The 20,228-nt window shown below is 38.8% G+C and overlaps 1 protein-coding gene across 2 annotated transcripts in view; it reads right to left on the reverse strand.

The window, feature by feature from the left end:
* Nucleotides 1-568: 568 nt before the first annotated feature.
* Nucleotides 569-20,228, reverse strand: part of fam135b (family with sequence similarity 135 member B) — a 386,005-nt gene continuing 366,345 nt past the window's right edge. For both annotated transcript variants that reach the window (XM_063058308.1, XM_063058318.1), the window contains 3 exons: nt 19,961-20,071; nt 8,875-8,988; nt 569-7,263 (listed from right to left, as the gene is read on the reverse strand). In XM_063058308.1, the coding sequence (XP_062914378.1) occupies nt 7,058-7,263; nt 8,875-8,988; nt 19,961-20,071 (431 nt within the window). In that variant the 3' untranslated portion in view covers nt 569-7,057. The remainder of the gene's footprint in view (nt 7,264-8,874; nt 8,989-19,960; nt 20,072-20,228) is intronic.

Below are 20,228 nucleotides of genomic sequence, written 5' to 3' on the forward strand. Positions count from 1 at the left end.
TTATAAGTAATTTCTAGTTAGGGACACAGACAAACAAGTTATAAAAAGTTATTTCTGTATGAAAAATCAACCTTTCCACCTACATCATCTCGCAAAGCAGAAAACTGAATTGGAACCTGAAGGAAGGTGGGAGAAGGTTCAGCTATTTAAGGCATTATTTAGTTATAGATGAGCATTTGTAATATTGATTCTCCTCATGTATGAACAGATTTAATAAAAAAAATCTGCTAAAGTCTATCAACAAAATTCTTTTGAAGGTATCTCCCATCAGGGAGACTGATTAAAGATAACTGGAATGGTATCAATTATCTGCATAAGAGAAGCTGGAAAAAGAGCTGCTAATGAATTCAAAACAAGAAATACTCTGCAGGTCAGATTGTATCCATGGAGAGCTAAAGATGGATAATTAATGCCTTGGATAAATGATCTTTCATCAGAATTCATCAATTCTTCTTGTTTAATGATTTCACTTGCCAGTGGAAACATAAATGATAGATAACTATTGCCAAGTTTAGCTTACTCTGATGTATTGAAAGACAACACAAACTGCAAATAAAGTAAGCCAAGAACTTTATTCAATTTGTACACAGAACACAAGCCACCACGAATGATGCAAAAGCAAATGTAGAAAAATAGTAGAATCATATTGGTATTGATGATTATCCATTCTGTACAGTTTTACTCAAAATAAATAGATTTCCATCTTGCATTGACATCAGTGTATACAATAAACCAATGCTTCCATTTACATGAATAAAGGACTGGAAATTCCTTGGTGCTACTCCCGCATTACTTCACTTGAATGATATGAATTACATACACCTATTCTGCCCGCAACTCCAAGGAAATTCTCAAAGACTGAACACCCCACCTTGCTTTTTATCCAATCTGTTAAATCAATCAGTTGTGGTGCTTGCTCCAAAATGATCAATTACCATTAAGATGATTGGATATGGTTTTGGCAGAATTTCAAAATGCTAGTTGCTTGTAGATTGCTAATATGGTTCTCTGCACACAATGCACCTTTAATATTAAGGGTAGGATTCTGGGAAGTATAGATGGCTTTGCTAGTGATAGCACTTTTGACATGTTACAGAGCCAAGTCAATATCTGTAAATCCTGAATCAAAAAAAGAGGTGCGAATATTGGAAATCTGAATTTAAACCCAGAATTAAGAGGAAAGGTTAAATAGCATCTGGACTTGAAAACAAATATATTAATCATTAATTTCTTTTTGTAAACTGTCTTGCTCAGAATATTACAATTTCATGTTCTCATTGACCTGCTCTCCATTATGAAGAATTTCCTGCTGAGTGAGAGTTTCATTCCTGACCTGTGGTGTGCTCAAATACTTTTATGTAGTTTGAAAAAATGCTTAGCCTCTTTAGTTGAAAGGGAAAGTCCAGGCATAATTAACTTTTAGACTGACAATAAGACTCATTTATGTGATGATTAAGAATACAGGCAAAATGGGCACCAGGCAAGTTTAAAGAGAATAGGGTGAGGAAAGATGAAGATAATAAGAAGCTTCCTTTTGCAACTTGGAAGTTACAAGTGAAAGTGAAATTTAAGTATATAAAGTTTGACAATTTTGAGCTGTTGCAATTTTTGATATGGCTGATTTCATAACTTGAACATAGGGAAAATTGTACAAAATGGTGAATTATGGGATTAGAAGATACAATGGACAATTTAGAGAAGAAACACATATGCTGCAGTAGGCAGAAGAGGGAAACACTGGATAAGAAAGAGCGGGCTACCATTTGTCATCGGCTATGTAATGGGATCTGTAGGAGATAACAAGATATAAATGAAAAGAATAACAAAATCCAGTCTGTTGGTCCATGTAATGTGAAGCCTTTGATTAGGAAGATTAAAATGAAAAGCTGCTATCTAATAGATGAATGTCTCTGGTAATAATTTAATCACAGATTCACCTGTGACCCAGCACAACGTATTTGGGTTATTGTAGATCATATGTGAAATTGTGAAAAGCTCACTTATTGTTTCCAAATTTGAAATGGGTTGAGAGTTCATGTCTCATTCAATTTACTCAAATTTGAACCAGGATTGCTGGTTTTTGTAAAGTGCACATCCTGTCTGCTTAGTGACAAGGCTAATGAAATTTCAAGATGTAATTTCAACATGTGGCAAAATGTCAAAGTGTGACAAAGGCCCAAAGAGGCATGAGATAATTTGTAATTGCTCCAATGAAATGTTAAAAACATCATTATAAAGCAATAAATGCTAACATTAATTGGTTTAAAGTGTTAAATAAGAATGCATTAAAAGCCTCTTTATGACTTTTTTCATTTTATTGAATATGCAGATAAATCTTGCTAGCCTTCACTATAGTTAATGAATATTGCTTTGTTGATATTGACATTGTATAAAACAGGGGAAGCTGCAGATCCCTTTATGCTCTATTTATGAGTATAATCCCAGATATATTCTTAAACCCTCAAGTAATGGGTCTGCTGCACAACTTAACACCATTCTGACAGGAGGGTAACCAGTCCATGTAAGAAGTCAGAAATTCTGAGACCTTACAGAGAGGTTGACGCTGCAGTTTCAGTGAATCCAGCAATGCTCACAACCAATTTGGGACAACAAAATATGTAGCCCATCAGGCAACAATGCTTCAATGACCTTGCCATGTCAAACGTGAGGCAGCTCACTGAGCTCCTTCTTGCCGTTGGATTTAGTAAATAGCCCGGTTGATTGTGTCTTTAACCGCGACACCCACACACAAAAAAAAATCAATACAAATTGACAGGCAGAAAAGAACGTTAAATGCAGCCACTACTCCTCATAATGGTTTGAAATTGAAATAACCACACACACTCAGCAATGGGCATCTCTAAGGCTGTCCTTGACATTCGATTGCATTACAATAATCAGGTCCTGAACCATCAACGACCTGAAGATGAAGGATTGGTGGGTGGAACATTACTGGACTAGCTGCAGAAATAATGAAAATGCAAAAGAAAATCAGTGTCTGTGGCAAGTGATTTGCTTTTTGACACACTAAAGATTTTCTGCCATCCACATAAAATTGTTGAAAAATTCTCCTTGTGCATGAATGAGTTCACAACATCTAGGTTAAAGAATCCACTAACTGGGGGCATTTCTACCTCGGGAAATGGGTTCTTGTATTCGGAGTATCATTTTAAATAATAGTGCACACTACGATAATAGCTGTATTGGGAATAGAGAATGAAGCTTAACATCATGTTTTAGCCAGGAAGAACAGTATGTAGGAATACCATCTAATGGGAAGCTCCCTTAGAAAGAATGGTTAATGGCAATATATCATCTCAAAGAAGTAGAAATTCAAAAACTAAAGTAATAGAAAGATAATTACATTAAATTTGTGCCAAAGACAAAGCAGCCTGTTGATCAGACCTTCAATAGATTGGTTAGAATATGAAGGAAATTTTGCAAGGAAGCTACCAGAAATACTTCGGTAAACTTTCTAAAGTCATAGTTCTGGTAGAATGAATTTTATAATACACCATTACCTGTATTTATTAAACTGAATTCAGACATACTATAATGTGTGGTCTATGCAGTCTGGCAGATTAATCTTGAATACGTAAAGATAAAAGTTAACCTTTGTGTTAATTCCCCTTCAGATGCTGATCAACTCATTCAGTAGCTTACACTTCAGATTTCCAGTATTTCTTCCTGATCTTGAAAATGAACTTTTTAGGAACAACATCTTCCCCGCGACCATCAGATTTCGGAATGGCCCATGAGCACCAACTCATTATGTTACTCTCTTTTTGCACTGTGTATTTATTTTTTATATATATCATTGTAACTTACAGCCATGTTTTATCTATTGCACTGTTGCCGCACGACAACAAATTTCATGACACATGTCAGTGATAATAAACCTGATTCTGACGAAGCAGAATTGAAATTTTATGCTGGAAAAGAATGGGAGCTGGACAAAAGGCAAAATGTAACAGCACCAGACCTGCTTTGTGAGTAGGAAAATACTTTGTGTATTTTACTGACAATTAATACCCAGTTGGATGATATATTTCAATGTTAATTGCAAGCTTCAGTTAATCACAGACTTATAATACACAAATATGGTGGGTCCAAAGTAACTACCATCCAGATAATGTACTCTTTTTGTGTATATATTATGTCCACATCATTTGCTACCCTGGCATTTCAGTAAAAAAAAAACACATTTGAATGTGCAAGTTATAAACTGGATTTTACATTCAGTAAACTGGTTCTTACATGTACAATCTCAAATACTGTAGGATTAATATTACCATACTATTATATATTAATTTAAATATTAATTATTATGGAAAGATAAACAGTTCATATAGGCAGTACACTATCATGATATGGATATATTTAATAACAAATAACACTGATTTCGGATATGGCACTTTGACAATTTACTAAAAGAGATCGCAAACACAACATAATTCAACCAAAACTGAGCATTAAAATCAATTCTCCAATAATACTTTAGATTCAGAGTAAATCTTCGATCTTTGCCCTTCAAAGATCTTCATGCTAGGAACAACAGAGGGCTGGAAATGTTACATAAGACAGTAGCATACTTGTTACATTTCTGATAACAAGATTCTGAGTTGTTCAGCAACTTAATTTGTAAATCCAACCTGCAACTGAATTTGCACAACATGTCTCATGTTCAGTAATGAGTAGATAAACAGCCAGTTGATCTTCAGAAGTGTGTAATCAGGTGATGAATTTTATACTCTCTACCCCAAAAGCAACTACCTTTCTTTTGGAAAGGAATTTAGATAAATGCAGAAAAACAAACAAAATTGTCTCCCTCAACCCATGCATAGAAACAGGTGAGCAATTAATGAATCCCGAGAGGTTGGTAGATGGAGAGGTGGAAGGGGCTTAATTCATTTATTTTAACAGGATTGTGCACACACTTTAATATTAAATGCTTAAATTTCCTGAGGCTTGGAAACCCAGTGGCTGAAAGGAAGTGAGGATTGCTAGATTTAGCAGGTTAATGCAAGAAAGTTAAATTGCAGCATGGACCGAGGATTAAGCCACAAGCCAAAACTTTTAATATATCTTGATAAATCACACTTCCCCACATACTCAGTGCCTGTGATATCCTTCTCCTCCTTGCTTCTCCATACCTTCTACATAATGCTCTTTAATCTTCTCAACATCTTTGCCAATGTCCCTGCTCTTACTGTGACCTAGTTTCTTTTTTAAACACTTCTCTGAATATGAATTAACAAAGTCAGTTTGTTTCCACTTAAAGATTCTTTTTTTTTACAGTTTAAAAATTATCAATATTTCTGAAACTACAGTCTTGTAAGTTAACCTACTTTGTTTTTAGCGGTTAGATCTTGACTTTGCATCATAGATAAACTGGGTATTTTGGACACATGAGCCTGTTTCTGACCTTCTGCTTTTATAACAACAGAGTTAGCAATGTAGCAATCCAGATTTTACAGGGAACTATCTGCATTTACATGCAGAAGACTATACACATTCCCCAGAGTAACTTATGCAACAACCTAGGAATTCCCACATGAATGCATGTGATCACGAGATGTGGTCATTCATTTGTTATTTTTTTTCTGCATGGACACATGATGGCCTTGAATGGCAGGCCTTTCTTGTTCTACTCTTTTGGAGTGTAAACTTGATGTATACTGGAAAAGTTGAATTAATATCGACACCAGGATAGAAATGACACAGGAAGTGCTTCCCCATTCACTTTAATGGTGCGAGACAGCTGTGAAGAATTCAGGAATGCAATAGTTAATTCAGAATTCTTCAACAACTTGTGTATTTAGACAATTTATAGTTGAAGAAAGGAACTCAAATGTTGTAAATTTACTTTGATTGTTTTTGTACAAGGAAGATTTAAACATTTGTCAGATTTGTCAGATTGTGATTAGGTACCCTCCCCTTTTCCTTTAATTGCCTATTATCTCCAACCCTTATTCCCTTCCATTTCCACCTACACGATTCGCCCATTGGGCGATGGATGATATGACTTTGCTGAAGCCTCTATTATTAGCGGGTTTCAAAGCTGAGAATCCCAGTAAATTCCTTATCCCAAAAAATTCCTTATCCTTTGGGAGGTTAGGGGATGAAAGGGGCAGGAGCGGATGGGTAATCATGTCAGTTAAATGTCAATTTTACTCAGTGATCTGTGACGAGCATGGGTCCATAAATAAAGAGTAAAAAGTACAGAGTTCTGCTTCATGCAGCCTTCAAAACAAAAGCTTTACCTATTCCAAGAGTGATTCATGCTAAAACATAGTATAGTGTCCATCATTAGGTTAAGATTCCATTCTTCATGGCTGGTATTTCTGACATGCTGAGCTCATGAACAGTTTTTCTCCCCAATTTCAAGTCACAAAGTGTGGCAAAGATTGGCCACATATTCTTAGTTATGGCTGGCTACAGATAATGTTAATTAATTAGTGGTGTGATGTTGGCTAGTCTTTTCTCACTACTTGGTGACATCCAAATCCTATTAATAAGCATTTAGAATTGTGAATATATTCACACATCATTCCCTCTGTCTCCTGACTCTGCATGAAATAGCTCTCTTTAAAATGTGCAGCTGTGACAGGAAAGGCTTCTACAGAGAAATCTGTGCGTAAACTGACACAAGCACAATGCAGGTGATTAGAACTCATCTTATAACATGTATAGTCTAAGAAACCATTTTATTCCAAGGGGAAGCAATTAACAAATGTTTGTTTCCACATGGTGATAGATGTGACGCTTCAAAAATAAATATGAACATAAATTAAAATTGCGTACTCAAGTCATTTTTCGTAGAAAGCCTAGTGATAATTTCTGTGAATTTAAGGCAGGAAAGCAGTTTTAGATAAATTTAATCTGAAGTGTAAATTTCTTTTGGTACTATTTACAACACAATCATTTTGATCGCATGGGTTAATACATGGATGATGCAGAAACGAATCAATACCGACTCAGTCCATGCTTTCCCACAAGAAAGCACCTGTAAATGTTGTCACGAGGACGCTCGGGTACCGTGAGTCAAGCAGTAGTGCTATTTGAAATAGTTTAGCCCTGCCACTAGAAGGAACTTTTCCAGGAACAGTTCAGAGTCAAGAACGGCAATGTGAGCTGCCCGGCCAATGAGTGCATTGGCAGTGTTTGGCAATGCGTGGAAAATGTCGTAGCGGATCAGGGTGCAGTCGCTGGTCTCTGTCACTGGCCGAAGAAGGTTGTTAATCATCTCAGTATAAACGCAACCTGAGTTATCAAACAAAAACATAAAAAAATAACTCCACTCATCAATATCAATTGTTCTTATACAGTCTCTAGAGGATAAAGCTATCAAATCAGTGTGTTGCTCAGGATTTGCAGCATCTGCAGAATTTTTTTGGATTTATCAAATCAGCTTAATGTATTTTAATTTACAAACTCTGGATTTGCAAAGTATCAGATTTTAATAACAGAGGAATTGCAGACTGAGAAATGGTCATGAAAGTGCACCATATCCTTTCTTGGTAATTGTAGCAGTTGACTAATTGTCGTAATCAATTGTCCAAACAGATACAGGCATGATATGAAATCAAAACCTTATTGCAACCTCAGGTTCAAACTTCTGTGCATGCTGCACTTACCATGTCATCACTCCACATTGTATTTTAATTTTATTTTTATTGAGAGATAGTGAGGAACAGGCCACTCTGGCCCAACAACCTACCTTTTTAACATTGGTCTATCCCACAGGACAATTTAACCTACTAACCAGCACATCTTTGGAATGTGAGAGGAAACCACGGCACCCAGAGGAAACCCATGCACTCATGGGAAGGATGTACAAACTTTCTACTGAATTGAACTCTGAACTCTGACACCACGAGCTGTAAGGTCATTGTGCTATGCTACCTTGGCGCTCAGAAAAGTAAGAGGGTTTTCATAAGGAAAAAGTAATTGGATTTGCATTCACTGTCCACAGATTAATTTTGAATGCCCCCTTGTGAATTACAGGTTCTTGCTATCAGTCATTCTGTTTGGGATAAAGTGAAATCACTAACCACTACCATGGAGCTTAAATGGGGCAACAAATTAAAATAAAATTACCCTCATCTTTGTTTTCAGCAAGAATATGACGAGATTCCAGGATCCTGTATCAAGTTAGTGAATGACTAGTAAAAGACAAGAGTTATAACCGTAGCTGTTATAACATATTTGCCTTGGTTGTTATCTATAATCACAGGAATCAATTGTGGGCGGGCTTTTCCTCCTCTATTTCCATCACTCCCCACCATTCGGTAATGGTAATCATGTCCTGAAGAAGTGTCTCAGCCTGAAACGTCGACTGTTTACTCTTCTCCGTTGATGCTGCCTGGCCTGCTGAATTTCCAGCAAAGTAATCATGTTTTACTTTCTGGGAAACTACAGATGATGGGCAAAATGCACAATATAATAAACTGTAACGCTGAACCAAAGTAGAGGATAAACTAAGCCTGGATGCCAGGTATCCAACGTTGTTTAAAATGTCTTAGACACCAAGGGGAAGGAAAATTGACAATGGTAGTGAGCTCTGCTGCTGTGATGTTCAAGCAATGATTTACAATGAGGGATTGAGCAGCCCAAGTGAAATAAGAGGAACAGTTGCTGGACTATTATAATAGGATTGACACCAAATTGGGATGCAAGTGAACTCAAACATATTATCATGATGTCCCTTCCCTGTCCTTTGCTCTCTCAATATTCCTGTAATAGGTATTTTAAACCCTGTTACCCAAGCACTTGTGCTCCCCTAATTTTTGCATCAATTTAAAAAGTAGCAGTAAAAGCTTATGAGGCTTGCAGACCAAAAACACAAGAAAATTATTCACAAACAATACTTACCGATCTGCCTATCTTTCAGAGCAGTTTTACACATTTCAATCCGGGCAGAGTGAAAAGGAACATATCGGTCTTGAGGCGATGCCACCAGCATAACATTCTTGAAGTACTGCAGCCCTGTATCAGAACAATGAAATGCAACCAGAAAGGAAACATGGTTATTGAAATATTCTATCTTCTCCGCTTCCTTCCCTGGCTCTCATGGAGCTATCTGTTGCTGAATAGAACTAGATAGTTGAATCCGGGACTTAAAGTCACTCTTAGGTTGACTGAGGGGATGTTCCTGAAAGCAAATAATCAGAAGCCAACCTTGATTTTCCTCCTCCTGCTACCTCTACAACCTACAGCCCCTACCCACCACTGACAAAGGTCACACATATGAACCAGTCACTGAGTACTTTCATGTATCTATCTGATTTTTGTTTTTGAAAATAACGAGATAAGTTTGATGACTGGAAATGTGTCTAATACACAACCTATGGTTGTTGCATATAATTCTAGTATAATCTTCCTTCTTTTATATTCAATGCTGATTAAAAAGTTTCCAATATGCCTTGTCAGCCACTTTACTGACCTTGCCTGACATTTTTAAATGTATAAAATTCTTATGAGGCTTATTAAGGCAGATGTGGGAATGATATTGCCCAGAATTTGCAGACTCAGGCAAGCAGACATTCAGGATAGAGATGATTTATTTAAAAAAATCCACACAGACAACAGCGAATCTTAGAATCTGTTTTATCAAAGGTCGTGGAAAATGAGATGCTTATCCAAGATAGAGCTTGGAAGAATTTTGGCTAGTTAGGGAATTAAGAAATTAATATGGAAACATGACACTAATGCTAATGATCAGCCACTATTTATGTTCAGCAGAACAGATCCTGATGGCTCACTACTGCTTCTGGTACTTATCTTTTTGTGTTCTTATGGACGTGGTGATCAAGTAAATGTTGAAGTAAAAGATCTGATATGATCTTACTGAATGGTGGAGCAGGCAGAAGAGGTCAAATGGCTTGCTTCAGTTTCTGCTTGCATCGATGTAGCTAATCAGACAGGCCTTCCCTTACCACTGTCCCTGGTTTAATAAATGGGGAGAATGGGGGATTGGTTTTCTCATTATCTTTATCCTTGAACAAACAGACAAGCATCGTCAGGAAGGCACTTTCAGATTTAAAGAATGGGCTATTTGACAAGATAACTTTTGATCGTTAATGCCCATGATACCGCTCCCATTCACACCAGTCCTTTCAAGGCAGGGAGAGAATAAGATTTGAAAGGAAAAAAAAATTACATTTATGTTTCTATTGGAATGATATGACAATGTCAACTAGTTTTTAAAGGACAAAGCATGATATCTTTAAAAGAAACCATCTGAAGGATTGTAAACAGAGCATGAACTGTGTAATATAAGAAATGTCTATTTGTCAACCTTATATGCCAAGACTTGCTGAGTCAGAGCCTCTAGTTGTTTACCTATCCGTTGGAAGCAGTAACCTTCCATTGAACATGACATTTAGGTAGTAAGATCTCTGTTGTTTTGGACAGTGATCTTTTTCTCTGAATGCAGTTTTTTTTCTGTTACATTTCTTGTGATTTCACTATTTGTGCTATTTAGAGTCACAGAGTTACAAACACCATAGCACAGAAACAGGCCCTTCAGCCTGTCCATTCAGTGCCGAACCACTAATCTGCCTCGTCCCATTGTCCTGCACCCAGACGATAGCCCTACTTACCCCTCCCATCCATGTTGCAATCCACCTCTTGCACTGGCAGCTTGTTGCACACTCTCACCATCTTCTGACCCTCACCCAACCTCAGTGTTTGCATTCACCCTATCCATACCTCTCATAATTTTGTATACCTCTATTAAAACTCCTCTCAGTCTTCTATATTGTAGGGAATAAAGTCCAAACCTATTCAAACATTCCCAATTACTCAGGTCAAGTCCCAGCAACATCTTTATAAGTTTTCTCTGCACTCTTTCAATCTCATTTACATCTTTCCTGCAGGTAAGTCACCAAAACTGTTCACAAAACTCCAAATTAGGCCTCACCAACATCTTATACAATTTCAACATAACAATTTCAGCAGTACTGAATACATTGATTTATGAAGGCCAATATGCCAAAAGCTTTCTTTACGGCCCTAATAGCCTGTGACACCACTTTCAAGTAGTTATGAATCTGTATTCTCTGATCACTGTTCTACTGCACTTCTTTGTGCCCCACCATTCACTGCGTAAAACCTACCCTGGTTGGTCCTCCCAAAATACAACACCTTACACTTGTCTATATTAAGTTTCGTCTGCCATTTAACTGGTCCTGCTGATCCAGAACCCACAGCAAGCTTGACAGTTTTCTTTGCTGTCCAATACAACCCCAATCTTGGTATCTTCCACAAATTTGCTGATCCCATTTACCACATTATCATCCAGATTGTTGCTATGGATGACAAACAACGAAGTACACAGCACCGATCCCTGTGGCACTGCACTGGTCACAGGCCTCCAGTCAGAGAGGCAACTACCACTGTATGCCTTCTCCTGTGAAGCCAATGCCTAATTCAATTATCTACCTCATCATGAGTTCCAAGTGACATTCTTGATCAGCCTCCCATGTGAGACCTTGTCAAAGGCCTGGCTAAAGTCCATGTAGGCAACATCCACTGACTTGCCTTCATCAGCTTTCCTGGTAACTTCCTGGAAAAACTCTGTAACATTGATTAGACACTCACAAAGCCACGTTGACTATTCCTAATCAGTCCCTGTCTATCTAAATACTAATGTCACCGTGTGAGTTGACAGGCGACACTGAACTCAGGTTCAGAAAAATAACAGACCCCCATGTAGAGGCTGAAACAAGAGTTTATTCCAACAGAATATTGATGGTTTGACTGAACGACACTGCGAGATGAATTCTTCTCGGAACACGCAAGGAGCCTACGATCTGCACTAAATGGGAGTCTGCTTTAAATGAGCACAGTATGCTGAAAACCCATACCAGTCAATGTAAACTTGTCAAGATTAAGAAAGCACAAGAGCTTAATGACTATAGATAAGACAACAATTAACAAATACAGGTGCAGAGGCTCACATTGCATATGTCAATTTATATATCCTGACCCTTAGAATACCTTCCAATAAATTTCCCAAAACTGATGTTAGGGCCACCAGCCTATAATTTCCCGTCTATTCTTAGAACCTTTCATAAAAATGGAAGAACAATAGCTATCCTTCTTTGATGACTCAGCAATAGTTGTGTGTATAATGGGAGGAAGAGAGGATGAATACAGAGCCCTTAAGGAAGACTTTGTCAAATGGTGCAAGCTGAACCATCTGCAGCTCAACATCAGTAAGACAAAGGAGATGGTGATGGACTTTAAGCCTGCATTGCTTTCTGTTATTATTGATAGTGTGGATGTAGATATGGTGAGGACCAACAAGTACCTGGGCTGCACCTGGGTGAAAGACTTGAGTGGAGGACTAACACAGAGACTGTGTACAAGAAGGGCCAGAGTCACCTCTCGTCGTCATCGTGGCTATCCCTCGAGGTCGAGGATGATGGTCTTCATTCTGTTGATCTACTTGTGGGCTCTCAAGTGGCTTATGAGTCCAATCTTGACTTTGAAAGTTCTTCTGCATTCAGGACAGGTAGTTCCAGATGGCAGATTGGGCTTTCGTTGTTGCTGCCTCTCTTTCCATTTTCTTCTCTTTTCTTCTAATTCTGCACATCTGTTGGCTTCGGAAGTTGCTGTTCCTTCTTGGATGATGGCTCACCAGAGTTTCCTGTTCTTGGCATTGGTTTCCCGATTGTTGATGTCGATGTTACATTTCTTCATGTTGGCTTTTAAGATGCTTTTGAATCTCTTCTGTTGTCCGCCTCTTTTACATTTGCCTTCTTTAAGCTGGGATTAGAAGATTAGTTTTGGCAGATGTTCTTCTTTCATCTGAACATGACCGCTCTATCTTAGTTGGTTCTTGATGACGAAGGCTTCAATGCTTGTTGTTTTTGCTTCATTTAGCACACTGACGCTGGTTCTTCTATCTTCCCAGCTTATGTTTAAGATGTTTCGAAGACAGCGTTGATGGAACTTTTCAAGTGCCTTCAGATGTCGTAGGTATGTTGTCCAGGTTTCTGATGCGTACAGGTGCGTTGGGATTACCACTGCTTTGTACACTAACATTTTGGAGTCTGTTCGGATGTCACGATCATGAAAGACTCTTGTTCGGAGACGTCCAAAAGCTGTTCCAGCACACTTTCTATATCTTGGAAGTCATTTCTCCTCCAGTGTCGGCCTTAATGACGAGATCCACCATTGTCTTAAATGCGCTGGAACAGCTTTTGGACGTCTCAGTCGCCTCTTTTTCCTGAGCAGACAGGTCATTTAGAGTATGCAGGCCTCTCATTCACATGTCCTACCAGTCTGTTGTCACCAGTACAATCTTCGATGCAGTAGTGTGCTGGGGCAATAGCATCAACAAGGGTGATGCCAACAGGCTCAATAGACTGAATAGAAAGACTGGCTCTGTTATAGAAGTTAAACAGAACACACTGGACACAAAGGACCCTATGGAAAATGCTGACAATTCTGGACAACGTTTCTCACCTTCTGTATGCCACCTTGACTAAACAGGGGAATACTTTTAGTAATAGACTAAGACAACTGTGCTGCTCCAAAGAACGCTATATGAGGTCATTCTTACCTTCAGCCATTAGGCTCTATAATGAGTCAACCTTTAGTCATGGAAGTGATGACCACCTCCTGTTAGACTGTGTATGGTAACTTATTTTTTATTCTTTCTACTAGTCTTCTAATATTTATATCTGTGCACTTTTAATGCTACTGTGACACTGTAATTTCCTTGCGATCAATAAAGTATCTATCTATCTATCATCCTCCGGCACCGCACCAATGGCTAAGGATATTTTAAGCAATCTCTGCACACTAGCCTCTCACAGGATCCAAGGGGACACCTTGTCAGACCCTGGGGATTTATCCACCCTAACTTGCCTCTCAACCTGAGGATCAAATCTATCCATAATTGCCTTGAAACAAACGTCAAAATGATATCTAGGTTCAAAGTGTTCTCCTACAAAAACCTCTGTCAACTTTCCTGCTTCATTCCCTAATAGGAAATCTAGTATCACACACTCTATTGTTGCAACTTCAATGTATGACTAAGGAAACTGTTCTGAACACATTTGACAAACTCTGTCCCATCTAATCCTTTTACAGTATTGGAGTCTCAGTCAGTACGTGGAAAGTTAAAATCTCTTACTATAACAGGCTTAAATTTCTTGCAACTGTCTGCAATATCTCTACAAATTTGCTCTGCTATATCCCACGGACTGTTGGGTGGTCTACAATATAATCCCATTAATGTGGTCAAGGCTTTTTTATTCCTCAATTCTACTCTTAAAGCCTCACTAGATGAGCTGTCCAGTCTGTCCTGGCTGAGCATTGCTGTGACATTTTCCTTAACTTGTAACGCCACCCCTCCCCCTTTGATTCCCCTTGCTCCATCACATCTAAAACAATGGAATCCCAGAACACTGAGCTGCTAGTCCTTCCCCTCCAACAGCCAAGTCTCACTAATGGCCACAATGTCATAATTCCATGTGCTGATCCATTCCCTAAGCTCATTTGCCTTTCCTACAATACTCTTTGCACTGAAATATACACAGCTCTGAATATTAGTCGCACCATACTGATCCTACTCATTCTTTTGATTCTAAACTTTCTATGTAGGCTTAGCAACATCTTTCTCCTCAACCACTCTACTATCTGTTCTGGCATTCTAGTGTTCTAGTTCCCATCCCCTGCAATCTAGTTTAACCCCCACCCATGCAGCATTAGCAAACCTTCCTGCTAGGGTATTAGCTCCCCTCCAGTTTAGGTGCAAACCCTTCTCTAGAGGTCCCACCTTCCTTGGAAGAGAGTCCAAAAATTCAAAAATCTAAAGACTTCTCTTATGCATCATCTCCTTAGCCAACTGTTAAACTGAAACTGTATGATCTTCCTATTTCTGGCTTCATTGGCACATGGCACGATCACAATTCTGGAAGCCCTGTCCCTTGACTTGGCACGCAATTCCCTAAACTCACTTTGCAGGACCTTGTCACTTCAATGCAAGAACTTGGATCAATTTGCAACTGGTTGCATTGATGATCAGTAACAGGCATTCATAGACAATGCTCAAAATACTAAGATGGAAACCACAGTTCCCAACACCCTGCTCCAGTACTGTTCCTCAGTTACAATCCTAACAATTCACATCTCATTGCACCAGTGTGACATTTATACTTTCCACATCAGAATTGTCATGGCCTCTGCAAACCAGATTGTCAATTTAATAGCCCAGTATCACAGAGTCATACAGTAAAGGAAGAGACCCCTTGGTAAATCAAGTCCATGCTAACTCATCTATGCTTTTCTCATTTACTAGTACATATTCCTTAGCTTCTGTTACCTTGGTGATTCACATGGTCAGCTAGATACTTTTATTTTGTGTTTCTACCAGCTTCTACCATCTACCATCTACTCAGACTGTGGGTAATAATAGCTTCTGGCTGTGGGCTTGCAGATACTGGAAGCTGAGTTTAAGCTGTTCAAAATTAATTTCACTATGAGCCACAATAACCCAGGAAAAAGAAAGGCAAGTAATTTGCTGAGCGCAGTATTCAATCTATTCTGTTCTCATTATTGACACGATGCATGTGCACACCACTGGGGAAAAAACAGAAACATCAAATCACAATGAAGGACTGGTGAAAATTCCGGGTTCCTTATTCTTAGTGGGTTTGCAGCTTTGAACCAAGCCTCACGGTTCAACTAATAATTCAGCTATCAACAACTGAAACATATGTCTAATTTACTAAAAAAAAACAGGCCAGGTGCCTCCTTTTGAAAATGTGTTATTGATTGAAGAAACTGTTCATGTAATCAATGCTGGCTAGATTTGATGACACAACAACCTCAGCTGTGTGAAGTAATTTATTGTACCTGATGTTTTTGGAGATTTGACTGTTGCGTTGAGCATCATGAATTTCTGTATTTTAGGAAAACCTCTGAAGTTCATTCACTCTATGGGCAGTAAATTATTTGGTAGATATTGAGTTTAAATTGCCAGGTACCCCAACAAAGCCAGGCTCAGTTTGTGCATATGCTATGCCACACTTACTACTGCAGAAAGTCAGAAGGTGCTTTCTTGGTCTGTCTCCTGACAGAATTTCAGCTGATTTCACATGCCAGATATTTCAAGACAGTTGTTGTGACCTTTTTTTTTATTAGAAGTAATGAGTTTTGTCATGCAGATTACATTACATCTTGGTGAATAACAGTTAATAAAACTGTCAGTGCAACATTTATTGCTGCATGATATTGTGCATCTGTCTCAGTTTTTTTTAAAAACAGATGCTCCTACTTTATTAGAACCTACATAATATTTACATACATATGCATATAAATGGCTGCCATTTAAACCTCTATTTCAAATTTAAAGATGTATATTGACTTTACCAATTTGATTAGTAATTTTGTTCTGGAAACCTTCTGACAAAAGTCAGAAGGCTGCATTCCAGCACAAAAATCTAGGTGACTTCAGGACACAGGGAAGTTCAGTAGCCGTTTTCTCTTTCCCTCTCCAAATAACTCCTTTAACACAAATTTCTTATTATAATTGATCCAGCGATATTCAATGAAAGCCTCATGTGCCTTTGTTTCCTCCAGAATATATCATTCGAATATGCATTTGTGGCTAGAGTTTCAAGTTCAATAACAGGCCATAATGTGTAAAAGCAACACTTCTAGACAAGAATATGAAGAGAAAATGCTGGAAACACTCAGTAAGTCAGGCTGCATCTGTCAAAAGGAATAGAATTCATGTTTCAGGTGAAGTTTGATGAAGGGTCTCAGACCTGTTTCTCTGTCAACAGATGCTGCCTGACCTATTGAGTGTTTCCAGCATTTTTATTTCTTATTATTTGAGATTTTCAGCATCTGCAGTAATTTTTTAGTTTTCATTAGTGGGCTGGTTCATGCAAAATTACTGGCCGGCTGCAAGATTTGAATCAGCTTGTTCTGGACATCTCAGCTTGCACAGTCAGTTGCAGGAGAGATCCTGGCAGCTGGGGGATCTCCTGCTTCCCCAGTGGAGTTCAGGGGCAGAGAATTTTGCATCCATAACTCTTGCTTTACAACAGGGGTACCAGCAGGTGGGGGTCAGCAGCCCACGTAGGAAAAGGAAAGCCCTGATTTTAAACTTCCGCTGCCTTGTGGCCATACCCACCCATGGGAAAGGCTTTGGGACTGAACCCCGAGGAAGAAATCCGGAGCCGGGGCAGTTTGATGTTGTTTACAACTTCACTCTGGCAACCTCTGCAATGACACTGGTGCCAAACTGTATCAGTACTTGCCCTTCCCTTGGACTACATTAGTGACGTGGAGAGGGGGGAACCCACTGCATGGGCAACAGTCAGTTCTTCAAATCTTCCCATCCAGGCTTGTTTCCTGGAGAAGACACAATCCACCAGAGGCTCAAGCCCATGATCCTCTGGGATCGACGGCTGCCTACTCACCGAGCATATGTAGCAAACCCCCATTCAGTAAGTACCTTGATTGAAAAGATTAATGGCCGATTTCTTTTTACTTGTTTTACTTAATCTTCGTGTGTTTAATTAAGTTCTATTTCTGAACTACGTTTTAAATTCCTATACTCAGGGCAATGTGAAAATAACAATTATCCAGCCAGCACATCTTTGGTATATAATGGGAAACCTGAGTACACACAGAGAATGAGCCTCCTCCAAACAGACAGCAGCAGAGGCCAGGATCAGGCAGGTCAAATACAGCAGTGCAGCTCTCGATGCCGTCTTTCACTGGGAGCTTTTTACTCAGCATTTACCCAAGAGGACATCCCATAGTGACTTTCTCAGTGTAATCACTCCACTGCACTCAAGGAATAATTTTAAGAATGGTGAGACCCCAATCCCAGGTTCACCAACTCTCATATGTAAAACAATTATTATATATTTGTGAATAACTATGACATTCATAGTCAGCAGTATGTTCTATTAATAAAAGGAAACCTGCCTAAAATGTATACACATCTTTTTCTCAGTAAAGAAAATCTAAAAAATTTGCAGCTATTCAATTAAATAATCATTATCTCAGTGAGAGGGGCTACTGTGCCTGTGCTGGGTTTGACCTGGTGTCAAGCAATTTCCTATGGAGTTCACGCTGAGAAACCCAGCAGTGAGGGCACAGGGGTAACCAGCGGGATAGGAAGAACCAGCAGGGTAGTTGGAAGTTCACAAATTGCCACTGCCAGCTTTAGTCTTCACAGGAACCTGAACACTGAGTAACCCTGGGCTAACACTCAATTACAGTCCTTGTCACTGACGTAGGAACGCAAGATCCAGCACAAACATCTTAGACATTTAAAAACAATCATAACCAAAAATAATTGCAACCTATAACAGTTACAAACATAATAAAGATATTACATTTAAGATATTGCGTTCACCAGCAACTTTGATGTGTGTTGCTTGAATTTCCAGCATCTGCAGAATTCCTGTTGTATTACATTTAAAACTTTTTTCTAAAAGTCATTATCTAATTCTTACCATGGTCTCTCACAACGGTCTACTAAATGTAAAGTAATGGGGAATCTTTCTTTACACTATACCCAACCTGGCACAGGATGTTGATGAAGATTCCCATTGTAAATTGTGGGGAATCGCTGAAGCCTCTTATTTCCATGGTCTGTATTAACAACACTGCTGGCAAAATAATAGTAAACCATTCACAGCAACTTCTGGATTTCTATGCTTCTGTGTATATGTGTGAAAATCTACCAAATGTTGACAGATTTTTCACTAGTTTTGCTGACAGTTCCCTGCAAAACCATGGGCCACGCTTCTTATTGTCACTATTCATTAATTGCTCATTCTAAGGTGTTCTACCAGTTGAGAATGCAAATTGTGTACATATTTACTTTTTTGGAGTATGATTGAGTTGCAATTTGTTCATGATTGGTAGAACACTTCATTTTCAATAGGACATTGTATGAAGCAACCAGACCTTTAATCTATTGCTGAATTTCTGAAACATGCCAGCACTGAAATCTCTGACAGCATTACATATACCTTGAAGGAAGTACTGATAGATTCTATGGAGAAATTATTGAATTAACTCTACACAATTATAAAACCTGAAAAGTGTAAATATGCTTCTTGCTGACTAAGCCCCATAGTACTTAGGATACACGACAAATGAATTAGATTTTATATGCTGTGGGAATAAACGGATAATTGTTTAAGCCTGCGTTAAATTGTTCAGCATGTCATATTCTTCTATTGAATTAACATATGGAATACCTGTAAGAAATTCTAAAATGGATTTGAGTTATGATTCAACACAATGAGAATTAATTGTCAGGTTTGAACTGCTACCTTTTAAGAGATAAAGTGAAAGCATGGTATTAAACTTTTGAGGGAGGACAAAGCTATCTGGGCTTTGAAAGAGAAAACAGTCTCAAAATTGCCTGAATTTGAATGCAGATGTCGGATGATGAAAGTATGAATTTCAAAACTCACTGTTGTTGGTTGGCTTCCAAACACCACCAATTAGTGATGCATGAGATGAAGATCCCCTTGAATGGTATGCTGTAGGTATGAGAACACCTGTGTACACAACTGTAGTTATTTGCTTTCAAGGCAAAAATAACTAATGAGGCTGTAATAAGAAGGAGTAAAGCAGAGCACACACTACGTAAAACACAAAGGCTTATCTCTGGCCAGCATCCATCTGGAAGCTCTGTTCTGCAGGATCCATTGCTTGCAAGCCTTGTGCACCCAGGCCCACACTATCTTCAAGGCTCCATTCTCCAGGGACATGTTTCATTTGACATCTCCAACCCTCTGACCCCAAGTATCTTGCCAGCCAATGCTCTAAACCAGCCCCAGCCTAGTCCCATTCCCAGCTTCGTACTTCTAGTGGCACACCAAAAGCAAACAGCATGCCCATTGTTTTGGTCCTCGGGTACAAGTGGATACTCCTGTTGTAGGGACAGGATTGTAGCTACACCTACCTGGCTTTTCACTGAGTTTGTACAAAAAAGTCTTGCGAGGATCAGCCTGGTCCTTGAAGGTTAGTTGTAACAGTGAGCTCGACTTTTTCAGTTTCTGCATGAGCCAGAGGCCTGGGGTGGTAGAAGAGATATAATTGGCAACTATAAGTACTGAAGCTCAAGCAGTTTTCCTGTCAGGCTTAACAATCACGATTAAAGAGCTAAAAAACAAAGACTGGATCAGCAACAAATTTGCACATATAATGCTCATCTGAGAGTTCTTTATCCC

This window comes from Mobula hypostoma, chromosome 1, assembly GCF_963921235.1.
Source record: "Mobula hypostoma chromosome 1, sMobHyp1.1, whole genome shotgun sequence".
NCBI classification, from domain to species: domain Eukaryota; kingdom Metazoa; phylum Chordata; class Chondrichthyes; order Myliobatiformes; family Myliobatidae; genus Mobula; species Mobula hypostoma.